Source organism: Musca vetustissima, unplaced genomic scaffold, assembly GCF_032173495.1.
Source record: "Musca vetustissima isolate MV318-11 ecotype Yass unplaced genomic scaffold, APGP_CSIRO_Mvet_v1 utg15531, whole genome shotgun sequence".
NCBI lineage: Eukaryota > Metazoa > Arthropoda > Insecta > Diptera > Muscidae > Musca > Musca vetustissima.
Genome location: NW_026882214.1, coordinates 53063 through 80925, shown reverse-complemented (window position 1 = coordinate 80925; position 27863 = coordinate 53063). Strand labels below are relative to the sequence as shown.

General features: G+C 37.5%; 2 protein-coding genes and 1 pseudogene across 2 annotated transcripts; 1 reads left to right on the top strand and 2 right to left on the bottom strand.

Annotated features, from left to right (window-relative positions):
- Window positions 1-579: 579 nt before the first annotated feature.
- Window positions 580-8839, bottom strand: LOC133328430 (protein 5NUC-like). Its single transcript, XM_061536998.1, has 7 exons — window positions 8778-8839; window positions 8576-8731; window positions 4605-4778; window positions 4018-4168; window positions 3682-3938; window positions 1439-1715; window positions 580-1374 (listed from the first exon to the last, which is right to left on the bottom strand). The coding sequence occupies exons 1-7, from the start codon at window positions 8837-8839 to the stop codon at window positions 580-582; spliced, it is 1872 nt and encodes a 623-aa protein (XP_061392982.1).
- Window positions 8840-11238: 2399 nt separating this feature from the next.
- Window positions 11239-18414, top strand: LOC133328429 (protein 5NUC-like; annotated as a pseudogene).
- A 257-nt stretch (window positions 18415-18671) lies between these two features.
- Window positions 18672-26951, bottom strand: LOC133328428 (protein 5NUC-like). Its single transcript, XM_061536997.1, has 7 exons — window positions 26880-26951; window positions 23235-23509; window positions 22387-22537; window positions 22072-22328; window positions 21734-22010; window positions 21365-21665; window positions 18672-19201 (listed from the first exon to the last, which is right to left on the bottom strand). The coding sequence occupies exons 1-7, from the start codon at window positions 26949-26951 to the stop codon at window positions 18672-18674; spliced, it is 1863 nt and encodes a 620-aa protein (XP_061392981.1).
- Window positions 26952-27863: the final 912 nt, after the last annotated feature.

The window sequence follows — 27863 nt, the reverse complement described above, 5'->3', positions numbered from 1 at the left end:
TTTTAAAGAATATTTTTTTCGAGCTACCATAGGGCGTGGATTTTTTAAAGAATATTTTTTTCGAGCTACCATAAGGCGTGGATTTTTTAAAGAATATTTTTTTCGAGCTACCATAAGGCGTGGATTTTTTAAAGAATATTTTTTTCGAGCTACCATAAGGCGTGGATTTTTTAAAGAATATTTTTTTCGAGCTACCATAAGGCGTGGATTTTTTAAAGAATATTTTTTTCGAGCTACCATAAGGCGTGGATTTTTTAAAGAATATTTTTTTCGAGGTACCAGAAGCCAATGTGGAAGTGTTGGGCGCCAGTAAAACTATATACACGAACCCATAGGCAGGGACTATATGCAGAAAAGCAAAAAGAAATAAACCAATCGAACAGAAGGCTCATTGCGAGTTGAGTGCCATGGCGTCCATAGTGATAGGCTGTCATCCAAGCAGTACATGTGCAACAACTAAGGTCCTGAGACCTTACCTGGACGACCCTTAAACCAATGAAACAACTACAACTTCTTATCTGCATCTTTATTCTTTTAAAAATTTGCAAACACTTCGTCTTACATCTCTACATTTTTTCTTCACTCGGCAATTTTTTGAATAATTGTAATTCTATCCTCAACACCGGGATAAATGAAATCATGACCCTTGAGATATATCGATAAAACATCAACCTCCTTACTCTTCATATGTTGCGCCTGACCAGGATTATCTTCAAAGAATTTATAACCATCACCTTCATTGAGGAGGTAACGCGATATAATCACATTATAGAATTTCTTCTCATCCAGCGGTTCATAGATGGGAGTGGCACAGGCAGCACAACGGATATCAGCGGTAACAACTCGGCTACCAACAGGATTATTGTAATCATAGGTGACATGGACTCCGGACATGTGTAAAAATCCAGTGGGTTCCTTTTTCTCAACCATCGAGGCAGAGTGTTCCAAGGCTGCGAGTAGGGTTTTGCCACTAATCTTCGAGACATACAAATCGTTGTTGTGACGCAACACATTGCTGACATCTTTGGCGGTGATTGTACCATCGGAACGGGGTTCAATGCCATCACGCATGCCTCCGGCCTGAACAAAGGCCACTGCGGCATCTGTCCAATAAGTACCGCCCAAATCTTCCAAAACGCGAGCATGGACCATGGCATCGGTGACCAAGTTGCCCAAATTACATTCCCGGAAATGGCATACCTCGGCACGACCATCGATGAATACCATCGTGTGGCCCACAACATCATTTTCCAATTTTGCCACTTCGGGGCGATAGACTTCCAATAATTCCAAGACATCGGTTTCTCTGGGTATTTCAGCATTGAGAAGAATCGGAGTGCCATCAAATTTAATTAAATTACCATCCTTGTCGAACTGCAAAAAAGGAGGAAAAATCTTGAAATCCCTTTTCCATGGGTTTTTATAGGGTTCCTCTTACCTGTACATGCAATTTCCCTAAGTATTTGGTATAGGCATAGGCCTGCACCACTGGCACCTGTTTGCCACTGGTCTGATTCACCAATGTGGGATAGGGTCCATCAATATTTTCAATATCTGGCTGTTCGGAATTATACAAAAATGTATTGGTATGGCCACCAATGACAAGATCCACCTCGGGGCATTTGGCAGCAATTTCCTGATCTTTTTCATAGCCCGAATGGCCCACAGCGATGATAATGTTGATGCCCTGGGCCTTAAGGTTCTCAGCTTCGCGGCTAAAATGGAAAATATATGGTAAATAATTTAAGGCATAATAAAGTCGTCTCCAAATTCTGCTTGCAAAGAGTCCCTACTTCGAACTATCAAGAATTTATAGAGAACCTAGAATTATGTCCCCATAAAGATCAACCCAATTAGCAGTGCCTTGATCAACCGCTCGTGTGAAAGCCTCCCTGATGCTCAGGGAAGTCAATATTATATTCATGTATCTAGTATTAATTCTCCTTGGGGTCTAACTGATCTCGATTAAGATACTGGAAAATAGACTTTGAAAACTCCATAGACCCTAAGTGGACTACGTAAATGGCGCCCAACTGATTGTCTGGCCTTCAAAAATTGTAAATATGAAGTATTATATTTTCAAGATTTATACTTGTGTCTTCTTTGAAATGGACTCTCAGCTGATCGTCTAACTGGCGCCCAAATTATTCTTTAAAGAATTGTTTGGCGCCCAACTCGTCGTTACGCACTACCGGACTTTCAACTTATCTAAACAGAGTGCCAGGATTTCGACACACATTTAGAAGCTCTTCATTATTTAATTTGTACAAATATAATCCCCTTGAATCTGAGCTGTAGGATATCGGTTAAAATCGTCGATGGACTGTAAATCATACATAAAAATACTTCCTGGACTCTATTCTATCTCTATAGACTTCCAGGGCTTTTATAGAGAAACTGAGGTTTAGAGAGTCTTTTATAAAAGTCCGCATAACCTTTGTAGGCCAAATAAAGACTGGAGAGATTTTCACAGGCTGGCTAAAGTGATCGGAAGGAATCTCAAAGCAGTTCGGTCAGAAAATCTTTCATAGTCTAGACAACTATGAGAATGGAAGAGGCCTTTACAATGTATTTAGCAAGAGAACAGAAGTCAGGGTGTTGATGGTCTAAATGGCGCCCGAATTATTCTCTAAGGAATTTCCGGAGCCCAACTCGTCGGTACGCCCAACTGGGCTTTAAAATTATCTAAACAGATTGCCAGGATTTCAACAGACATTTATGGACTCTATTCCATCTCTATAGGTTTCCAGGCCTTTCATAGAGGAACTGAGGTTTAGAGAGTCTTTTATAAAAGTCCGCAAAACCGTTGTAGACCAAATAAAGATCGGTGAGATTTTCACAAGGGAGCTAAAGTCAGAGAGAGCTTCAGGAACTATTTCATAGATTGTAGCATTTTCTGAGTCTGAAGAGTGATCGGAAGGACTCTCAAAGTTGAGCTATGATTCCTTGGGCAGACTGAAAGTCATTTCATAGTCTAGACAACTATTAGGATGGAAGAGGCCTTCACAATGTATTTAGCAAGGGAACAGAATTCAGTGTGTTGATGATCTAAATGGCGCCCAAATTATTCTCTAAGGAATTTCTGGCGCTCAACTCGTCGGCACGCCCAACTGGGCTTTCAAATTATCTAAACAGATTTGTCTAAATATAATCTCTGACTCTGAGCTGTAGTACATCAGTTCTGGACTCTATTCCATATCTATAGGTTTCCAGGCCTTTCATAGAGGAACTGAGGATTAGGGAGTCATTTACTATAGACCGTTTAACCGTTGTAGACCAAATAAAGACCGAAGGGATTTTCACAGGCGAGCCAAAGTCAAAGAGACCCTCAAGAATTAGTTCATGCCATTGTCTGAGGCTAAAGAGTGACCAGAGGGTCTCCCAGAAGCGAACTAAGATTTCTTGAGCAGTTCGAATAGAAAGTCTTTCATAATCTAGATGATCTGAGGATGGTAGAACCCTTCACAATGTATTTAGCAAGAGAACAGAAGTCAGGGTGCTCATCATGGATTTTTTCAAAAAAAAAAAAAACCTACGCTTTAGGGAATTGTTCATAGAATTCACAAATTGAGTTCGAGGTCGATCATAGTCAGGTTAAATTTTCGCACAATTTCCTCGAAGTCTTCGTATAAACATGCTTCTATTTCTTCTTATAAAGCCACATAAACCACAACTACTTACTTGATGGCTTCGATTTCATCGGTGAATATGTTCTCCTTTGTCATTGTCAGTTCAAAGGTATCGGGTGTAATATAACCAATAACGCCAACCTTCACACCGTTCACATCCAATACTGTGGAATTTTGTAAATGTTTGGTTTTTCTTAGTTCCGGGGTGGCGGAGAGATCCAAATTAGCTGCAACAATGGGGAAATCCACCTTTTCCAAGAAAGGCACCAGCCCAGGTATACCAGTATTAAATTCATGATTACCCAAGGACTAAAAACAAGGTGGAAATACATTTAGTTGAGAGTTCAGATAAAATTGGAGAAAGAGAGAGTGAGGGAGGAAAACTTACCGCTGCATCGGGTAATAATTTATTGAGAAAAGCCGTTGCAATGTCATCTTTAAAGCGGAAATACCAAATTGTACCCGCCGAAGTATCACCGGCATTCAAATAGACGACAGGCATACCACCTTCCTCTGCCTCCTTGCGGTATTTGCGAACTCTGGAATGAAAGGGTTTGAGGAAAAATTATGGGACTCATTATTAAAAGGTTAATAGATGGGGGAAGAGGTATGAGCTGCCTTAATGGTAATGGTGAAACATAAGGGCAGAGTAGCTATGTTCTGTCCTCTAAAAAATAATGCTGGCAAATATTTTTTCTTTTTGAAATTATATTTTAGTGTTCGCTAGGCAGGCATTGTGGATGTCGGAACATAATAGATGTTTCTGGGTTTTAGGTACTCCTATGGGCAGGCTTTAGAGGCTACCAGTTAGGCTTGCGTTAGGTAATTATTTCTTCTTGTCGTTTTCATTGAGACTCGCACAGTTTAGTCCCAACAGGATATTATTCAGAGTCACCTTCTAGATGTCTTCGTAATACCTCCTGTTAGTGCCTGAAAACATAGAGGAAGGATTGAATTTGATTGTTTTCTACTTACAAATGTGCCACCCTGGCAAAGCCACCATAACATTTATCCTCCTTTGCCAATTGCTCCGCACATTTGCCACTCTTGGCATCTGTCTGTTCAAAACGCGAATGCATATCATTATTGTGTAAAATAATAAATTCACTAGCAACTTCGGCCGGTTGGTTGGTGGGAAAAGCATCCAGCCTGCCGAACACTAGGCAAACTAGAATTAAACCGAATCCTGTTAAGGTTTTCATTTTTTTTTAAATTTCGAAAGTGTTGTGCTGTATTGCCACTTCCACTTCCAGATTCACTATGATGACAGCTATGTATGATTCGGTTCTTAAATATGTCTGAGATGTGTGTAGGAATTAGAAACGTTTCCGAATGCCGCCAAACAAAATATTAAAAATATCAACAACAGTTGTTTCAAAATTTTTTTTTCGATTTTTTGTTAGTGTAACTTAACCTCTGTTTGTTGCCCTCATTAAATTTTTGATAAGACAGATTTTTTTTTTTATTTTGGGTAATTGTCTAGTAATCTAGTTTTTGAGATTTGTGTATGCTAAGGAAATAGGCAATAGGGGAGTGATTAAAATAGATAATAATAAAAGAATTATTCAAAATTCACACCTTAGGACCATGGAAGTGACTATAAACATGTTTTAAAAATCCACGCCTTAGGATCATCGACTCCCGCCTTAGCATAAAAAGAGCCACAATCATGAATTTCAAACTACAAGCCTTTGAGCCATCAAAAATGTCTCATTTTTAAGTCTGTTATTGTTTTGGAGACCAAAGACCTGGATTATGACTTCTGTCGTGAACTCCCTCTGCCCAATCATTAATGAAAACCCCATATTGGTTAAGCGGCTCATCAGGCATATTGAGCAATGTGGCTTACAAATGTCGTTACTTGATAAGTTGTATTTATGTCGAATATTGTTGCAAAATTGCATCTACGAATTAAATTCAACCGTGTTCGGACATTTGGCATCACACCAGAACATTCCTTTTCAGAGCAGATTTTTCTTGTAGTGACGGACTTTTTTGTTTCCATACAGACTACAATATTTTTTCTTCAATAGTATACAACTGCATATTGTGCAACCTTAGGATGATAAGGAGGTGGCTTTGAACGCTAAGGCGCCGGACTCGTCGTTACGCACTACCGGACTTTCAACTTATCTAAACATAATGCCTGGATTTCAACTCACATTTATAGGCTCAACATTATTTAATTTGTCTAAATATAATCTTCCTGAATCTGAGCTGTAGGACTTCGGTTAAAATCGTCGATGGACTGTAAATCATACATAAAAAACTTCCTGGACTCTGTTCCATCTCTATAGACTTCCAGGGTGTTCATAGAGGAACTGAGGTTTAGAGAGTCTTATTTAAGTCCGCATAACCGTTGTACATCAAATAAAGACCGGATATATTATCACAGGCGAACTAATGCCAGGGAGACCCTCAGGAATTATTTCATAGACTGTAGCATTATCTGAGGCTGAAGAGTGATGGGAAGGCTCTCAAAGGTGAGCAAAGGTGATTTCTTGAGCAGTTCAGACGGAAAGTCTTTCATAGTCTAGAAGCTTTGAGGATGGGAGAGAACTTCACAATGTTTTTAGCAAGGGAACAGACGTCAGGGTGTTGATGGTCTAAATGGCGCCCAAATTATTCTCTAAGGAATTTCCAACTCGTCGGCACGCTCAACTGGCTTTGAACGCTAAGGCGCCGGACAACAATCAACAGATGCCATGGGAACCAGGGTTCAAATCCCAGCCGCGCTCAAACAGAATTTAAATTTGAATTGTACCCGAGGGGAACAATTATGAATTTCAAAATGCAAACCTTTGAGCCATTAAAAATTATAACAGATAATAATAATAATATTGAAATTCACACCTTAGGACCATGGAATTGCCTATAAACATGTTTTAAAAATCCACGCCTTAGGATCATCGATTCACACCTTAGTATATAAATAGTCACGATCATAAATTTCGAACTGCAAGCCTTTGAGCCATCAAAGATGTCTCATTTTTAAGTCTGTTGTTTTTGGGGAGACCAAAGACTTGGAATATGCGTTTTGTCCTCTTAGGAAATCTATTTCTTTGCTTGTAACCGAAGGCTTTGTCTCCTACTCACTAGCTGATGTTTGAATTGTTCCCATGGGGGAGACAATTTCAGCCAACAGCTTCTTGAGGATTTCTCCCTGAGGAAATTCTCCCTTACTACTTAGCTTTAGTTTGAATTTGTCTGCCATGAGGAGACAAATTTAGCTACCAGCTTCTTAGGGACTTCGATGACGAATCAATAGGATCTGTAGGTTATCATTCTTGCAGCAGCTGATCCACAGTGTAATGATGCATTCAGTCTTTAGAGCTCTTTCTTTAAGTTTCCGATTTCAATGTTACCTTAAACTGGAACAAGTCTAGTATAGGGGCTCCACTCGGATCGGATTGAAATTGCTCGTAAAAAAGGAGTTGAAGTGCGTAGCCATGTATGCGCCTGTCTATAGGTGATAGTCTTAAGACCCGGTCGAAGCCCGGCTACTCAGAAAACCCTAAATTTGATTTTGAAATTGCTACTGAAAAAGGATTGATCTTGAAAAGGTTGGCTACTTAAATTGGAAACACGAGAATTCATGCCCTGCATGCTATGTTTATGCTTTTTTTTGGGAAAGTACTCGTTATAAGCGTTATAAAATGATACCCATCTTCAAGATCAAGATATGCTCCGAACTTTCAAGGTCCATATCTCGGGAAATATGCATTTCCCCCACATAAAATATATATCACAGTAATCAGCTCAACAAGGACTACTTACGGTAAAAATTTTAAAGCGATCCGAGAGAAGCTCCTAAACTAGACTTAAGCCCCTTAAACTACTACATAGCAGAGCTCGTCTCTGTAGTGCTTCCTGGTCACTTTTGATCAAGATTGCGGTTCCTTACACTTGATTGCTGGCATCTTCCTCTTCTTATTATCGGATTATTCCTATTATGATTCCCAGTTACAGACAATTTTATGACTAACCTCGTCATCTTTGTTGATATCTTTCAATAGATTCTCGAAGTGGGAATGCAGCGGCTTTCGTATTTATGTACTGTACAAACTTTCTGAAAATATTATTCTTTTACTTGCGGTTCCTTACAATTGATTGCTGGCATCTTCCTCTTCCTTATTATCGGATTATTCCTATTATGATTCCCAGTTACGGAAAATTTCTTGACTAACCTCGTCAACTATGTTGCTCTCTTTCAGCTACCAGCTTCTTTATGACTTCGTTAACGAATCACGAGGATCTATAGCTTGGCTTTCTTGCATCAGTGGATCAAGGGTATTATTATTAAGACCATAATTGAAGTTCCTCACTTAACTTGCCGAATTCAATTATTCCTATTATGATTTCCAGTTACGGACAATTTCATGACTAATCTCGTCATCTTTGTTGGTTTTTTTTCAATGGATTCTCGAAACCGGCTCTATTGACTTGGGAATGCAGCGGCTTTCGTATTTATGTACTGTATAAACTGTCAGACAATACTATTATTTTACTTGCGCATCTTTACAATTGATTGCTGTCGTCTTCCTCTTCCTTATTATCTGAGATTTTTCTATTAGGATTTCCAGCTAGGGAAAATTCCATGACTAAGCTCGTCATCTATGTTGCTCTTTTTCAATGAATTTTCCGAACAGTCTCTATTGAGTTGGGAATGCAGCGTTTTCCATAACGCATTTTTGAACTGTACAAACTTTTTGAAAATATTATTCTTTTACTTTATTCCTTACAATTGAATGCTTCCTCTTCCTTACTATCTGAGTATTTCTATTAGGATTCCCAGTTACAGAAAATTCCATGACTGAGCTTGTCATCTTTGTTGCTCTCTTTCAATAGATTCTCGAAACCGGCTCCATTAACTTCGGAATGCTGCGGCTTTCATAACGTATTTATGTACTGTACACACTTTCTGAAAATATTATTCGTTTACTTACTTGATTGCTTCATTTTCATCACTGAATATGTCCTCCTTTGTCATCGTAAGATCCAAAGTATCGGATGTAATGTCGCCAATTACGCCAACCTTTGCACCTTTCACATAAAAACCTGCAGAGTTGTGTAAACGTTTGATATGCCTTAGTTTTGGGGTACTGTACACAATTTCCAAATTGGGCGTCACAATTTGGAAAATCTAACTTAACCAAGAAAGGCAGTAGCTTGGGTACACCCGAATCAAATTCATGATGTCCCAAGGACATATATAAAACAACTATATGAAACAAATTCTATTGAGAGTTAAGATAAAATTTGAGAGAGAGAAGGAGAGAGTGAAAGAAAGGGAGTATGTATTGTATGGAAGAGTGATTGAGAGGATACTGCAGCATCGGGTAATAATTTATTGAGAAAGACCATTGCAATATCACCTTTAAAACGGAAATACCAAGCTGCATTCACCCGAAGGTTATTCCTATTAGGATTCCTAGAATTAGCGTGTCTCCTCTATTGAATTGGGAATGGCGCATTTTGCGTATCGCATTTATGTACTGTACAAACATTCTGAAGGTGTTCTCCAAAGCCGTTGACAGCTTAGTATTTTATCTTCATCGAATATCTTGCCATTCAAATGGCCATTTACAGTTAATTAAAAAAAACAAATGAATTATTAGTGTCTATGTACTCATATTTCGAAAGTAACGAAGATGTCCGATAATCTATTTTTTTTTTTTTAATATAATTTTCTTGAAATGATCATCGTTCACGATCACTGGCTCAAGAGCGCGTGTTTGATCTGTTTTGACGTTTATGATTGATACAATTCGGGCAGATGTTTATATGACACAGAGAAGCCAAAGGCTATGTAGAGATAATGCAGCTCAGGAAGTATTTCCGCTCGATTATAGTCGCAGCATCAAGACAAACATGTTTTTCAACGCCGAGTCTAAACAATATTTTATAGCCAAGCTGACGTCGAAAGAAACTTTCGTATATGAACTGGAGTCTGGAGTTTGGCCGCGTCAATCCAAATACAATAGGCATTTCAATTGGGCGCCAGTAGGACAATAACAAAAGACTGAGTTGTAGGTGTCCGCATTGAATAAATGAATTGCGGCGTGCCAATGTAGAGGAGCTGAAAAGTCCGAAATATGTGTAGACATGATAAAAGCTAGTAGGCCTATGAACATGTAAAATGGAAAAATTCCACCAAGCCTCTATTGACGTCATCTTAGACTTCAGCTCGGCATTGAAAAACATGTTTGTTTTTTGAGCCTGCTTCATGCGACGAGCGGAAATACTTCCTGAAGTTCTTTATCTCCACATAGACTTTGGCTTGTCTGTGTCATATAAACAATTTGCACGTGTTGTAGTAATCATAGATGTAAAGAAACAGATCGACACGCGCTCTTGAACCGCAGACCGTAAACAACACGCAAAGATGACCATTTCAAGGAGATTCTATTTAGAATTTAAAAACTTAATAGATTATCGGACATCTTCATCTTATTTTTTTATTGACTGTAAAGGGTAATTTAGAAGTCTGAAGAGGCTGTCAACGGCTTTGGTGAACATCTTCAGAATATTTGTACAGTACATAAATGCAATACGCAAACCGCGTTATTCAATAGAGACAGTCACGCGAATCAGGGTAAACCAACTGATTCGAATACCAAGATGCCGAACACAGTCTCAAAATTTACCGTAGAGTCTTGGAATCCTAATAGGAATAATATGATGTGCAACTGTCTTTCTCAATAAATTTATACCCGATGCTGTGGCAAAAAGTCTTCCTTCCTTTCATTCTCTCTTTCTCTCTCCGATTTTTACTATCTCTCAAAATAACTTATTTCATAAATTTGTGTTTTTCTAGTCCTTTGGTAATCATGAATTTGATTCCGTGTTACCGGGGTGCTTCCTTTCTCGATTTCTCAATTGTGGCGCCCAACGTGTACCTCTCCAATACCTTTACGTAAAGTCTAGGAATCCTAATAGGAATAAACTTCGGGTGAATGCAGCTTGGTATTTCTATTTTAAAGGTGATATTGCAATGGCCTTTCTCAATAAATTGATAGAAATTCTCCCTTCCTTGCACTCTTTCGTTCTCTCTCCGAGTTTTGCCTTATCTCTCAACAGAATTTATTTCATAATTTTTTTATTTTTCTAGTTCTTCGGTAATCATGAATATATTTTCGGTGTTCCCGAGGTGTTGGCTTTCTCGATTTCTCAATTGTGGTGCCCAAATTGTATCTCTCCAATACCTAGCTTGGTATTGCCGGTGATATTTAAAGGTGATATTGCTATGGTCTTTGTCAATGAATTATTACCAATACATATTCCCTGTCTTGCACTCTCTCCTTCTCTCTCAATTTTTTTCTTAACTCTCAATAGAATTGATTTCCTATAGTTTTATTTTATTTATGTCCTTGGGACATCATAAATTTGAATCGGATGTAACCGGGCTGCTGCCTGCCTTGGATAAGGTAGATTTCCCAAATTGTGGCGCCCAATTTAGAACTTGTGTACAGTACCCCAAAACTGAGGTATATCAAACGTTTACAAAATTCTGCAGGTTTTCATTTCAAATTTGTGAAGATTGGCGTCATTGGTTACATTACATCCGATACTTTGGATCTTACAATTACAAAGGAGGACATATTCCCGGATGAATTTAAAGCAATCAAGTAAGTAGTAAGAATAATATTTTCAGAAAGTTTGTACAGTACATAAATGCGTTATGAAAGCCGCTACATTCCCAAGTCAATAGAGCCGGTTTCGAGAATTCATTGAAAGAGAACAAGAAAAATGACAAGCTCAGTCATGGAATTTTCCCTAGCTGGGAATCCTAATAGGAATAGTCAGATAAAAAGGAAGAGGAAGCTGCCAGCAAATTAATTGTAAGGAACTGCAAGTAAAATAATATTTTTTCGGAAACTTTATACAGTACATAAATACGTTATGAAAGCCGCTGCATACCCAAATCAATAGAGCCGGATTCGAGAATCCATTGAAAGAGAGCAACAAAGACGAGGAGGTTACTTATGAAATTGTCCGTAACTGGGAATCCTAAAAGAAATAATCAGATAATAAGGAAGATGAACATGAAGTTTGTACAGTACATAAATACGAAAGCCGATGCATTCCCAAGTCAATGGATCCGGTTTCGAGAATACATTGAAAGAGAGCAACAAAGATGACGAGGTTAGTCATGAAATTGTCTGTAACTGGGAATCATAATAGGAATAATCCGATAATAAGGAAGAGGGAGATGTCAGCAAATCAATTTTAAGGAACGACAAGTAAAGAAATATTTTTTCAGAAAGTTTATACAGTACATAAATACGAAAACCGCTACATTCCCAAGTCAATACAGGCTGTTCGGAAAATTCATTGAAAGAGAGCAACATAGATGGCGAGCTCAGTCATGGAATTTTCCATAGCTTTGAATCCTAATAGGAATAATCAGATAATAGGGAAGAGGAAGATGACAGCATTCAATTGTAAGGAACTGCAAGTAAAAGAATAATTTTTTCGGAAAGTGTGTACAGTACATAAATACGAAAGCCACTGCACTCCAAAGTCAATAGAGTCGATTTCGAGAATCCATTGAAAGAGAGCAACATAAATGGCGAGCTCAGTCATGGAATTTTCCCTAGCTGGGAATCCTAATAGGAATAATCAGATAATAAGGAAGAGGAAGATTACAGCATTCAATTGTAATATTTTCAGAAAGTTTGTACAGTACATAAACACGAATAGAGCCGGTTTCGAGAATCCATTGAAAAATAGCAACAAAGATGACGAGCTCAGTCATGAAATTGTCTGTAACTGGGAATTATAATAGGAATAATCCGATAATAAGGAAGAGGAAGGTGCCAGCAATCAGCAATTGTAAGGAACCGCAAGTAAAAGAATATTTTTTTCGGAAAATTTCCCAAAGTCAATAGATCCGGATTCGAGAATTCATTGAAAGATGGCAACAAAGATGACGGGGTTAGTCATGAAATTGTCCGTAACTGGGAATCATAATAGGAATAAACCGATAATAAGGAGGAGGAAGATGCCAGCAATTAATTGTAGGGAACCGTAAGTAAAAGAATAATATTGCCGGACAGTTTGTACAGTACATAACTACGTACGCAGCTGCATTCCCAATTCGAGAATCCATTAAAAGAGAGCAACAAAGATGACGAGGTTAGTCATGAAATTGTCGGTGACCGGGAATCATAATAGGAATAATCAAATAATAAGGAAGAGGAAGATTCCAGCAAATTCTTTGTTAGGAACCGCAATCTTGTTCAAAAGTGGCCAGGAAGCACTACACAGACGAGCTCTGTTATGAGGTTATTAAAGGTAACATTGAATTCGGCAAGTTAAGTGAAGAACTTCAAAGATGGAATTAATAATAATAATACCCTGGATCCGCTGATGCAAAAAAGCCAAACTCTAGATCCTATTAATTCACCAACGAAGTCCCTAAGAAGCTGGTTACTGAAATTGCTATGCCATGGAAACAATTCAAAATAAAGCTAAGGAGTAAGGGAGAAATCCTCAATAAGCTGTTGGCTGAAATTGTCTCCCCATGGGAACAATTCAAACATCATCAGCTAGTGAGTAGGAGACAAAGCCTTCAGTTACAAGCAAAGAAATAGATTTCCTAAGAGGACAAAACGCATATTCCAAGACTTTGGTCTCCCAAAACAACAGAGTTAAAATGCAGGCATCTTTGATGGCTCAAAGGCTATTAGTTTGAAATTCATAATCGTGGCTATTTATATACTAAGGTGTGAGTCGATGATCCTAAGCCGGGGATTTTTAACCGATTTTTATAGCCACTTCCATGGTCCTAAGGTGTGAATTTCAATATTTTGATTATCTGTTATTATTTTACATGGCTCAAAGGCTATTTTAGTCCTAAAGGTTGAATCGATGATCCTAAGTTGTGAATTTTTAAATAATTTTTATAGCCACTTCCATGGTCCTAATATTTTGCAATATTTTTTTATTATCTGTTAAAATAGTTGACGGTTCAAAGGCTTTTTCTTTGAAATTCATGATCGTGGCTCTTTTTATCCTAAGGCATGAATCGATGATCCTAAGGCGTGGACTTTTAAAACATTTCTATAGCCACTTCCATGGTCCCAAGGTGTGAATTTCAGTAATTGTATTTTTTTTTATTATTTATTATAATCACTACCCTATTTTCTAAGCCTAAAATAATCTCAACAAATATTTACTAGCCAAAACCAAAAAAAAATCTGTCTTATCAAAAATCTAATGAGGGCGACAAACAATCGAATAAAATTTGAAACAACTGTTGTTTTTTTTTTTTCAATATTTTGTTTGGCAGCATTTGAAAAAATTTCTAATTCCTACACACATCCCAGTCATGTTTAAGAACCCGACGGCAGCATAGCAAACCTCAAAGTCAATCTGGAAGTGGAAGTGAAGATACATCACAAAATTTTCGAAATTAAAAGAAATAAAAAAATTTAACCAGGACTGAGTTTAATTCGAATTTGCCTACTGTTCGGCTGGCTGGATGCTTTTCCCACCAACGCACCTGTCGAAAAGGCTAACAAAAAATCGAATAAAATTTTGAAACAACTGTTGTTTTTCTTTCAATATTTTGTTTGACGGCATTTGGAAACTTTTCTAATTCCTACACACACCTCAGACATATTTAAGAACTGAACCATACATAGCTGTCATCATAGTGAATCTGGAAGTGGAAGTGACAATACAGCACAACACTTTCGAAAAGAAAAAAAATTGAAAACATTAACAGGATTCGGTTTAATTCTAGTTTGCCTACTGTTCGGCAGACTGGATGCTTTTCCCACCAACACACCTGCCGAAGTGACTACCGAATTTATTATTTTACACAGTAATGATAGGTATTCGTGATTTGAGCAGACAAATGCCAAGAGTGGCAAATGTACGGAGCAATTGGCAAAGGAGGATAAATGTTATGGTGGCTTTGTCAGGGTGGCACATTTGTAAGTAGAAAATAATCAAATTCAATCCTTCCTCTATGGTTTCCGGCACTAACAAGAGGTATTGCAAAGTCATCTAGAAGGTGGCTCTGAATAATATCCAGTTGAGACTGAACTGTGCGAATCTCAATGAAAACAACAAGAAGAAAAAATTAGCAAGAAGAGACTAACTGAAAGCCTCTAAAGCCTGCCCATAGGAGTACCTAAAAACCAGAAATATCAATTATGTTCCGACATCCACAATGCCTTCCCAGCGAACGCTAAACTATAATTTCAAAAGAAAGAAAATATTTGTCAGCATTAATTTTTAGAGGACAGAACATAGATACTCTGCCCTTATCCTTTGTTACCCCTAGGGCATCTCATGCCTCTTCCCCATCTAATTACCTTTTAATAATGAGTCCCATATTTTTTCCTCAAACCTTTTCATTCCAGAGTTCGCAAATACCGCAAGGAGGCCCAGGAAGGTGGTATGCCTGTCGTCTATTTGAATGCCGGTTATACTTCGGCGGGTACAATTTGATATTTCCGCTTTAAAGATGACATTGCAACGGCTTTTCTCAATAAATTATTAACCGATGCTGCGGTAAGTTCCTGCTCCACTTTCCTCCCTCTATTTTTCACCAAGTTTATCTGAACTCTGAACAAAATATATTTTCACCCTGTTTTTAGTCCTTGGATAATCATGAATTTAACACTGGTATACCTGGACTATGGTGCCTTTCTTGGAAAAAGTAGACTTCCCCATTGTTGCAGCCAATTTGGATCTCTCCGCCACTCCGGAACTAAGAAAAACTAAAACCTTACAAAATTCCACTGTATTGGATGTGAACAGTGTGAAGGTTGGCGTGATTGGTTTTATTACACCCGATTTTTTTGATCTGACAATGACAAAGGAGAACATATTCACCGATGAAATCGAAGCAATCAAGTAAGTAGTTGTGGTTTATGAGCAGTTCGGACAGAAAGTCTAGACAACTATGAGAATGGAAGAGGCCTTCACAATGTATTTAGCAAGAGAACAGAAGTCAAAGTGTGGATCATGGTTAAATGGTTAAATTTAAATGGTTAAATTTTCGCACAATTTTCTCAAACTCTTCGTATAAACATGCTTCTATTTCTTCTTCTAGAGAACTGGTTTAAGAAGAAATAGGAGCATGTTTATACGAAGAGTTCGAAGAAATTGTGAGAAAATTTAACTCGTCTATGATAGACCAACTCGATTTGAGAAATCTATAAACGAATACCTGAACTTCAGCTCTTTTTTGATAGAATCCATGATCAACACCCTGACATCTGTTCTCTTACTAAAAACATTGTGAAGGCCTCTTCCATCCTCATAGTTGCCTCGACTATGAAAGACTTTCTGACCGAACTTCTCAAGCAATCATACCTCACCTTTGCGAATCCTTCCGATCACTCTTCAGCCTCTGATAATGCTAAAATCTATGAAATAGTTCCTGAGGCTTTCTCTGACTTTAGCTTCTTTGTGAAAATCTCTCCGGTCTTTATTTGGTCTACAAAGGTTTTGCTGACTTTTATAAAAGACTCTCTACACCTCAGTTCCTCTATGAAAGCCCTGGAAGTCTATAGGGATGGAATAGAGTCCAGAAAGCATTCATGTATGATTTGCAGAGCACGCACATGAACAGAACTGATGTCCTACAGTTCATAGTCAGAGATTATATTTAAACAAATTAAATAATGTAGAGCCCATAAATGTGCGTTGAAATTCTGGCAATCTGTTTAGATAATTTGAAAGCCTAGTTGGGCGTGCCGACGAGTTGGGCTCCAGAAATTCATTAGAGAATAATTTGGGCGCCATTTAGACCATCAACACCCTGACTTCTGTTCTCTTGCTAAAAACATTGTGAAGGTCTCTTCCATTCTCATAATTGACTAGACTATGAAAGACTTTCTGACCGAACTGCTCAAGAAATCATAGCTCAACTTTGAGAGTCCTTCCGATCACTCTTCAGCCCCAGATAATGCTATAATCTATGAAATAGTTCCTGAGGGTCTCTCTGACTTTACCTCCCTTGTGCAAATCTCTCCGGTTTTTTATTTGGTCTACAACGGTTTTGCGGACTTTTACGTTTTTTTTATGGATAATTTGCAGTCCAGGGACGATTTGAACTGATGTCCTACAGCTCAGAGTCAGAGAATATATTTAGACACATTAAATAATGTAGAGCCCATAAATGTGTGTTGAAATCATGGCAATCTGTTTAGATAATTTGAAAGCCTAGTTGGGCGGGCGGACGAGTTGGACGCCAGAAATTCCTTAGAGAATAATTTGGGCGCCATTTAGACCATCAAGACCCTGACTTCTGTTCTCTTTCTAAATACATTGTGAAGGCCTCTTCCATTCTCATAGTTGTCTCGACTATGAAAGACTTTCTATTCGAACTGCTTAATGAATCATACATCACCTTTGAGAATCCTTCCGATCACTCTTCAGCCTCAGATAATGCTAAAATCTGTGAAATAGTTCCTGAGACTCTCTCTGATTTTAGCTCGCTTGTGAAAATCTCTTCGGTCTTTATTTGGTCTACAATGATTTTGTGGACTTTTATAAAAGACTCTCTAAACCTCAGTTCCTCTATGAAAGGCCTGGAAGTCTATAGAGATGGAATAGAGTCCAGGAAGTTTTTTTTTATGGATGATTTGCAGTTCGGGGACGATTTGAACTGATGTCCTACAGCTCAGATTCGGGGAGATTATATTTAGACAAATTAAATAATGAAGAGCCTCTAAATGTGTGTCCAAATCCTGGCAATCTGTTTAAGTTGAAAGTCCGGTAGTGCGTAACGACGAGTTGCGCGCCAAAAATTCTTTGGAGAATAATTTGGGCGCCAGTTAGACGATCAGCTGAGAGTTCATTTCAAAGAAGACACAATTATAAATCTTGAAAATATAATACTTCATATTTACAATTTTTGAAGGCCAGACAATCAGTTGGGCGCCATTTACATAGTTCATTCAGGGTCTATGGAGTTTTCAAAGATTTTTTTCCAGTATCTTAATATAGACCAGTTAGACTCCAGGGAGAATTAATTCTAGATACATTAATATATTATATTGACTCCCTAGACATTAGGGAGGCTTTTACACGAGCGGTTGATCAATGCACTGCTAATTGAGTTGATCTTTATGGGGAGACAATTCTAGGTTCTCTATAAAGACTTGATAGTTCGAAGTAGGGGCTATTTGTAAGCAGAATTTGAAGACGACTTTATTATGCCTTAAATTATTTACGCATTATATTTATTTTCAGCCGCGAAGTTGAGAACCTACAGGCTCAGGGTATCAACATAATCATCGCTGTTGGTCATTCAGGCTATGAAAAAGATCAGGAAATTGCTGCCAAATGTCCTGAGGTGGATCTTGTCATTGGTGGTCATACCAATACATTTTTATATAATTCCGAACAGCCAGATATTGAAAATATTGATGGACCCTATCCCACATTGGTGAATCAGATGAGTGGCAAACAGGTACCAGTGGTGTAGGCCTATGCCTATACCAAATACTTGAGCAAATTACATGTAAAGGTAAGATCTTGCAAAGAGGAAGAAATGGCGATTTAATGATTTTCTTCCCTTTGCAGTTCAACAAGAATGGTAATTTAATTAAATTCGATGGCACACCCATTCTTTTCAATTCGGAAATACCCAGAGAACCCGATGTATTGGAGTTATTGGAGGTATATCATACCGAAGTGGCAAAATTAGAAATTGATGGTATTGGTATGGTATTCATCGATGGCCGTGCAGAGTCAGTTTGTATCGACTCCCTGGCGCCCAACATTTTTATATTGAAATGCCTTGTTTCAGCTCATCTAAGAAGATGACCTGGTGTTCAACACTTCTACAGAAAACTCATGGACTTTAAAACTACCATACTGACTCTTAGGACCTCAACACACCTCTGTGCTCTTTAGCTGAGAGGTGTGGATTTTTTAAAGAATATTTTTTCTGAGTAGACCAAGGAGTGAATTTTTAAAGGATTTTTTTTTAAGTAGACCAAGGCGTGGATTTATTAAAAATTATTTTTCCGAGTAGACTATTTTATTAATAAGAATTTCTTCTAAATGATATAATTAAATAAATCTCTTCTTTTTCGCATAGCCATTACCATTCTCCATCGATTTCTGAATAATAGTAATACGATCCTCCACCATGGGAAAGACAAATTCATGTTTCTTTAAATATTGACTGAGAGCAGCGGCATCTTTGACCTGCATTCGCTGTGGCTTTGGACCATTTTCCTCAACAAATGTATAACCATCACCACCATTTGCCAAATACGATGGTACAATTACATTATAAAGTCTGCCCTCCTCCAGTGGTTCAAAGGTGGGTACATTACAATTGGCACAAAGGATCTCCGCTGTAACGACACGACTTCCTACGGGGTTATTATAATCATAGGTGGTGTGTATACCGGACATTTGTAGAAAACCTCCCTTGGATTCCGTTTCAATCATAGAGGCGGAGTGTTCGAGTACAGCTAAGAGGCTACGACCAGTTATTTGGCTGACATACAAGTCGTTTTTAAATGGCAGCACACTGGCCACATCGATGGCTAATATTGAGCCATCAGATCGCTTTTCGATTGAACTACGAATGCCTGGAAAAAAACAACAGAATTTTTAAGATTATCAAAGAAAATAATTTCAGAAACTATTCTAAAAATTATCAGATATTGTCTCAGAGAAGCTTCAGGATGTTTTCCCGATGATAAGGCATATTTAAGATTAGAAATCTTTGCCTAGAGGATTAACGATTTTTCTCCTAGAATATTATCTAGAAGCCCAAGAATCTTCTGCTCGCATGTCAAGAATTTTTCGATCAGGGATCATAGGAATATATTCTAGAAGATCAGAATATATAGGATCATCTCCTAGAATAGACCAGACTTTGAAAAGACATCCTTATTTACTATCAAAGGCCTCCTCAAGATGGATATTCACCAGGAAGATCAAAAACCTTCTTCTAGAGGATCACAGATCTTCTCCTACAAATATCAGATATCATTTCCAAGAAGATAACGATTTTCTCCAAAAAGATCAGAGATCTTCTCCAAGAAAATTAATGATTTTCGCCAAGAAGATCAGATATCGTCACCTAGCGGATCAAAGATCTCTTCTGAAAAATCAGAGATCATCTCCTAGAAGATCACAGATCTTCTTCATGAAGGTCAGAGGTCATATCCTAAAGGATCACAATTTTCTAGTAGAATATCAAAGATCTTTTCCAAGAAAATCAGAGATTTTCTTCTAGAAGATCAGAGATTTTCTCCTAGAAGGTCAGAGATTGTCTCCTAAAAGATCAGAGATCTTCTAGTAGAATATCAGAAAACTTCTCCAAGAAGATCAGAGATCTTCTACAAGAAGATCAGAGATCTTCTCCAAGAAGATCAGAGATTTTCTCCTAGAAGATCCGAGATCTTCTCCAAGAAGATCAGAGATCTTCTCCTAGAAGATAATGGATTTTATCCAAGAAGATCTGAAATCTTTGCCCTGAAGATCTGAAATCTTTGCCCTGAAGATCAGATATCTTCTCCTAGAAGATCAGAGATCTTCTCCTAGAAGATCAGAGATTTTCTCCTAGAAGATCAGAGATTTTCTCTTAGAAGATCAGATATCTTCTCCTAGAAAATCAGAGATCTTCTGCAAGAAGATCAGAGATCTTCTCCAAGAAGATCAGAGATCTTCTCCTAGAAGATCAGATATCTTCTCCTGAAAGATCAGAGATATTCTCATGGAAGATCAGAGATCTTCTCCTAGAAGATCAAGTATTTTCTCCAAGAAGAAGACCAGAGATTATCTACAAGAAGATCAGAGATCTTCTCCTAGAAGATCATGTATTTTCTCCAAGATCTTCTCCAAGAAGATCAGCGATCTTCTACAAGAAGATCCGAGATTTTCTCCACGAAGATCCGAGATCTTCTCACGATGATCCGAGATCTTCTCCAAGAAGATCAGAGATCTTCTCATAGAAGATCAGTGATTTTCTCCAAGAAGATCAGGGATTTTCTCCAAGAAAATCAGAGATCTTCGCCTGGAAGATCAGATATCTTCTCCTAGAAGATCAGAGATCTTCTCCTAGAAGATCTGAGATCTTTGCCCTGAAGATCATATATCTATTACTAGAAGATCAGAGATCTTCTCATAGAAGATCAGAGATCTTCTCCTAGAAAATCAGTGATCTTCTCCCAGAAGATCAGAGATCTTCTCCAAGAAGATCAGAGATTTTCTCCAAGAAGATCAGCGATCTTCTGCAAGAAGATCCGAGATTTTCTCCAAGAAGATCCGAGATCTTCTCCAAGAAGATCAGAGATCTTCTCCAAGAAGATCCGAGATTTTCTCCAAGAAGATCAGAGATGTTCTCCAAGAAGATCGGAGGTCTTCTCCAAGAAGATAAGAGATCTTCTCTATGAAGATCAGAGATCTTCTCCTAGAAGATCAGAGATCTTCTCCTAGAAGATAAGGGATTTTCTCCAAGAAGATCTGAAATCTTTGCCCTGAAGATCAGATATCTTCTCCTAGAAAATCAGAGATCTTCTTCTAGAAAATCAGAGATCTTCTTCTAGAAAATCAGAGATCTTATCCTAAAATATTATAAATCTACTCCAAGAATACTAAAAATATTCTCCAATAAGATCAAAGATTTCCCCCAAGATCTTTTCTTAGAAAATCAGACATCAGGAATTTTCTTCCCAGGGATCTGATATTTTTTTTAGAAAAATTAGTGATCTACCCCTTTTCCTTCCTATTATTTTGATACTCACTTCCACCCTGCATAAATGCAATGGCCGCATCGGTCCAATACGCTCCTCCCAAATCTTCCAGTATTCGGGCATAAACCATGGCATCGGTAATCAAATTGCCCAAATTACATTCCTGATAGCGGCAAACTTTCCGACTGCCCTCCAAATAGACTTTGGTATGGCCGACGGTATCATCTTCCAACTCCTTGACTTTGGGACGGTAAACCTCCAATAATTGCAGGACATCTTCCTCCTGAGGTATTTGGGAATTCAACAAAATTGGAGAGCCATGGAAATCCAAAAGGTTGCCATCGTGGTCAAACTGGAAATGGATCCGGATTTTTTGTCAATTTAAAGAAGTGAAGAGATAATTATGAGAAGATCCCTTACCTTCACATATAACTTCCCCATATATTTGGTATAGGCATAGGCCTGCACCACTGGCACAGCTTTACCACTTTCCTGTTTCACCACAGTCGGATAGGGTCCATCAATGCTTTCCAAATCCGGCTGTTCGCCATTATACAAAAAGGTGTTGGTATGGCCACCAATCACCAGATCTACATCAGGGCACCGGGCGGCAATTTCCAAATCCTTGTCATAGCCGGAATGGCCCAAGGCCACAATTATGTTGACACCTTGTTTCCTTAAATTCTCAGATTCTCGGCTGCAAAAAAATTCCAAAGCTTATGAAACTTCTCTTTTCTTCTCTAATTTTCCGAACTTACTTTATCGCCTCAATTTCATCGGTTAACAATTTCTGCTTACAATTTGTCAATTTTATGGTGTCGGGAGTCAGATAACCAATGACACCTATTTTCGTACCATTTACCTCCAAAATTGTAGAGTTGTGGAGATTTTTTGTCTCACGCAATTCGGGTACTGCGGAGAGGTCCAAATTGGCGGTGACAATTGGAAATTCTACCTTGTTGAGAAAGGGTATGGCTCCAGCAATACCGGAATCAAATTCATGATTACCTAGGGACTGTAAAGAAGCGATGGGGTAAGTAGTTTGAGAGAATCGGATTTTGGAGGTGACTTACAGCGACATCTGGTTGCAAAATATTAAGGAAAGCCGTGGCAATATCATCTCTGAATAAATAAAACCAGGGTGTACCCGTCGAAGTATCTCCGGCATTCATGAAGAGTACAGGGACTCCGGTTTGTTTGGCCTCGTCACGGTGTTTGCGTACACTGAAAGAAAAGAGGAAGAGTTGAATTGAATTGAGAGTCAGAAATATTCTCCTAGGACCTAACGCATCTCCTCATAGAAATATTCGCAATAGAGGTTAGAAATATTCTCTTAGAACCTAACGGAACTCCTCACAGACGAAAAGGCAACTTCTTATGGAAAAAATCCACGCCTTGGTCTACTCGGAAAAAAATATTCTTTAAAAAATCCACGCCTTGGTCTACTCGGAAAAAAATATTCTTTAAAAAATCCACGCCTTGGTCTACTAGAAAAAAATATTCTTTAAAAAATCCACGCCTTGGTCTACTCGGAAAAAAATATTCTTTAAAAAATCCACGCCTTGGTCTACTCGGAAAAAAATATTCTTTAAAAAATCCACGCCTTGGTCTACTCGGCAAAAAATATTCTTTAAAAAATCCACGCCTTGGTCTACTCGGAAAAAAATATTCTTTAAAAAATCCACGCCTTGGTCTACTCGGAAAAAAATATTCTTTAAAAAATCCACGCCTTGGTCTACTCGGAAAAAAATATTCTTTAAAAAATCCACGCCTTGGTCTACTCGGAAAAAAATATTCTTTAAAAAATCCACGCCTTGGTCTACTCGAAAAAAATATTCTTTAAAAAAATCCAAGCCTTGGTCTACTCGGAAAAAATATTCTTTAAAAAATCCACGACTTAGGGCTGCTCAGAAATACTCACACATTTGCCACCCGAGCAAATCCGCCATAACACCTCATGGCCTTGGCCAATTCCTCGGTACATTTTTCACTATTGGCACTGGTCTGTTCGAAGCGGGCATGCATATCATTGTTGTGTAAAATAATAAATTCTACAACAGCGGGATTTTCATGACTTCCTCCTGTAATGGGATTAGCAGCTGTCACTCCGAACAATATCAAAAAAAGACAAAGTGTCAAAATGCTGCAGAGGCGTGCAGTAGCAGCAGCGGGGGCTGTCATCATCACAGCTCTGACCTATGATAAGAAAAATCAAATTAAAAGTTTTTTTGTTTGGCGATTAGAAAAACAGATTTGAAAATAATTTACCGAAATATTTATTTACTGAAAAAAAAATTGAAATTGATAATAGTTTGTTTTGAAATAAATATTTGAACAAAAAACTAGTGTGGGAATTAATTGCGATAATCCAAATTTCGTTGAATATTTGTTTCGTATCAGCAGTTTTTTTATATTTTATATATCCTCTATTTTTTCCAGCTTCACTACAAATGAATCGCTTCGTCTGAAGTCTGGAATACAACTGACAAGATTTCTATCAATTCTGGATTCGAAAACCTAGACATTCGATAGACAATCGGTCTTAGATCTAAAGGCGCTGCACAGTGTTTCGATTTGAGTTAAGATTTTATTTAGAATACTTCGATTTTTTAAAGAATATTTTTTCCAGGCCTCCATAAGGCGTGGATTTTTTAAAGAATATTTTTTCCAGGCTTCCCCACGCCTTCTTAAGGCGTGGATTTTTTAAAGAATATTTTTCCAGGCCTCCTTAAGGCGTGGATTTTTTAAAGAATATTTTTTCCAAGCTACCCTAAGGCCGAGGATTTTTTAAAGAATATTTTTTCCAAGCTACCCTAAGGCCGAGGATTTTTTAAAGAATATTTTTCCACCCAAAGGCGTGGATTTTTTAAAGAATATTTTTTCCAAGCTACCCTAAGGCCGAGGATTTTTTAAAGAATATTTTTTCCAGGCCTCCATAAGGCGTGGATTTTTTAAAGAATATTTTTTCCAGGCCTCCATAAGGCGTGGATTTTTTAAAGAATATTTTTTCCAGGCCTCCATAAGGCGTGGATTTTTTAAAGAATATTTTTTCCACGCCTCCATAAGGCGTCGATTTTTTAAAGAATATTTTTCCAGGCCTCCATAAGTCATGGATCTACCCCTTTTTAACCTTTTTATAAAAAGTATGAAGAACCTATCTCAATTCCAATGACCTTGAAAAAACACTGCATAACAAATAAAACATAAACAATTAAATATAAATATTTTGAAATAAATTAACCATCTAGATTGTGGCTATGATGTTTTTTTTTATTTTACCTCATTTTTAAATATTGAAACATTTCATAAAAATACAATTTTAAATTTATATATTTGTTTAATTGTGGTTACCATATTGCACTCCCCAAAATAGATTTCAAGTTCATACGATTTTTGTGGGTGATTCATAATTTTGTTGGCAAAAAATTTGCAGACTATATTTTGAGGCAAACCCCCCCAAAAAAAAAAAAAAAAAAAAATATTGAAATAGTATCCCCAACCACAAAAGATTCCAAATAAAATCTCAACCTCAAGTATTTTTGTTGCAGAAAAAAAAATCCGTGAGGTATTAAATTCGGTAGCAAGCTGCCTAACATTATGTTGACGTCAATATTTAATAAAAATAAATTATTGATTTTGTTTCCCTAAAGGAAACATAAATTTCCGCTAAATTTTGGAAATGGGATAGCTGACAACTTTCATGTTTTCGATATACGAAAAATAATTTAATATTTTATGGAAAGATTGATTACTTCATTTTATTGAAAAAGTGAAAAAAGCGTTATGTTCGGCCGAGCCGAACTTTGGATACCCTCCACCATAGGTATACTAACAGATACTATCATCGAAAATATAGGGTACATACCCAAAAGTGGACCTATACCGAAAATTCAATGTACACCACATACAAATTTCAGTAATTTTTAATGGATATTTTTCCTAAAAACCCCTGAAAGTGGTCCGATATTGACGACGCATGGTAGGGGTGGAACATCTACAAAATACTACAATTAAAAGGTCACAGTTATATAAGGCCATCACCAATATACACAGGTTTTATTTCGGCCTAATTGAGAACAGATATATCTCTATTTCGAAATTAAAATTGTTGCATCAGAATACATTTTTTTAACGCTAAATATTAAAAATACCGAAAATCGGTAGGTATCATTATATGGGGGCTAGGCCTAAATGTGGACTATATTTCCGCAGGTGAAATAATTACAACAGAGTCTAAGAACCCAGCCCAAAACGCGGAACAAATCAGATAACTATTTTAATATAAAAAAGGGGGTTATATGAGGACTACCCCTAAAAGAGGGTGAATATTATTGATTTTTGGTAGGGAGACGCGCTCAAGAACCTAAAAATACCGAAATATGGGGGTATCCTTATATATGGGGCTACCAGAAAAAGTGGACTTATATTTATAATTTTTAGTGGAGATATTTGGTACCCAATAATCTATCTCAATTCGTTTTAGGGCTAGAGTGATTAAAACAATCAGACGGAAAGGCGGACATGGCTATATCGTCATAGAATTTTACGCCGATCAAGAATATATATAGTTTATAGGGTCGGAAATGATTATTTCGATGAGTTACAAACGGAAACAAAAATTAATATACCCTCCATAATATGGTGGAGGGTATAAAAAAGGGGGTTATATGGGGACTACCCCTAAAAGGGGATGAATAATAATAATTTTTGGTAGGGTGATTTGTTACCATGTACGACTACAAAATACCAGTGAATTCAGTGAATTCGGTTCAAAAACGCGATCTAGAACCTCAAAATACCGAAATTTGGGGGTACCCTTATATGGGAGCTACCAGAAAAAATGGAGTTATATTTATAATTTTTAGTGGAGATATTTGGTACCCAATAAGAATCCAATTTACCAAATTGCAGCGAATTCGGTTCAAAAACGCGATCAAAAACCTCAAAATATCGAAAATAGGGGGTACCCTTATATGGGGGCTATCCGAAAAAATGGACCTATATTTATACCCAATAAGAACTCAATGTACCAATTTTCATCGTATTCTGTTGAAAAACGTGCTCAAGAACCCCAAAATACCGAAAATTGGGGGGTACAGTTATATGGGAGCTATGCCGATATATCCCATCTTCGAACTTGATCTGCCTGCAGTCATAAGACAAACCTATGCAAAATTTTAGCACCCTATCTCAATACCTTCAGAAGATAGCGTGATTACAATAGACGGACGGACATGGCTAGATCGTCTTACAATTTTACCCTGATCAAGAATATGTATACTTTATAGGGTCGGAAACGAATATTTCGATGAGTTACAAACGGAATGACAAAATGAATATACCCTCCATACTATGGTGGAGGGTATAAAAAAATCGATATTTAGAAAAATCGACACCTTCTTATTAAAAAAAATCACTAATTTTGAGTATTTCTTGAAAAATTTTTAAAGTCTAGAGGAATGTAGACTTTCTTGTATTCGATAAAATGTTTTTATGGAATTCGATAGGAAGACATTATGCTTTTCTATAAGAAGACCTCCTCTATATGAAGATCGACTTGTCTTACCCTCTGGTCTTCAAAATAGGGCATATAGAGTTCCTGGTATCCGTAAGAAGACTTTGTGGACTGGAATGCCATCTTGTATTCAACAGAATGACCTTCAGGTCTTCTGTAAGAAGGCTCCTTCTGGTTTTCTATAAGAGCTTCTTCTGGCCTCTCAAAAATTTTTTTCTGGTCTTCTAAATGAAGATTTTTTGATCGGATCAGAAGATTTCCGAAAAAACCTCTGAGAAGGCTTTCCGCGTCTTGCATAATAATACCTTTTGAAATTATATTCGACTAACTTCTGGTCTCCTATAAGAAGACTAATTAGTCATATATATATGAAGACCCTCTGGTCATACATAAGAAGAGCTTTTAGTCTACTATAAAAAAGAGCTACTTGCCTAATATACTGTGAGAATATATTCTGGTTTGCTGTAGGCAGACCTTATGTCTTTTGTATGAAAATTTCGGGTTCCCATAAGAAGACATTCTAGTAATTTTTCTGTTATTCTTTAAGAAGGCATTATGTTCTCCTATAGGTAAACCTGCTAGAGTTTTTATAATACTATAAGAAGTCCTTCTGTCACTTTGTATAAAGACCTTCTCCAGAAGAAGGTATTTTACTCCTAATGGTCATATATGAAATAACCTCTGGTCTTTGAAAGAGGGTATATAAAGTTCCTGGTATCTGTAATCAGACTTTGTGGACTTTTAGAAGAATACCATCTGGTATTCAATAGGATAACCTTCAGGTGATCTGTAAGAAGACTCTTTCTGGTTTTCTATAAGAGGATCTTCTGGCATACCATAAAAACACTTCTGGTCTTCTAAATGAAGATTTTCTGGTCTGGTCAGAAGATTTCCGAAAAATCCTCTGAGAAGGCTTTCGCGTCTTCCATAATAATACCTTTTGGAATTATATTAGACTAACTATAGAAGACCAGATTATAAGAAGACTAATTGGTCATATATATATAGGAAGACGCTCTGGTCATCCATAAGAAG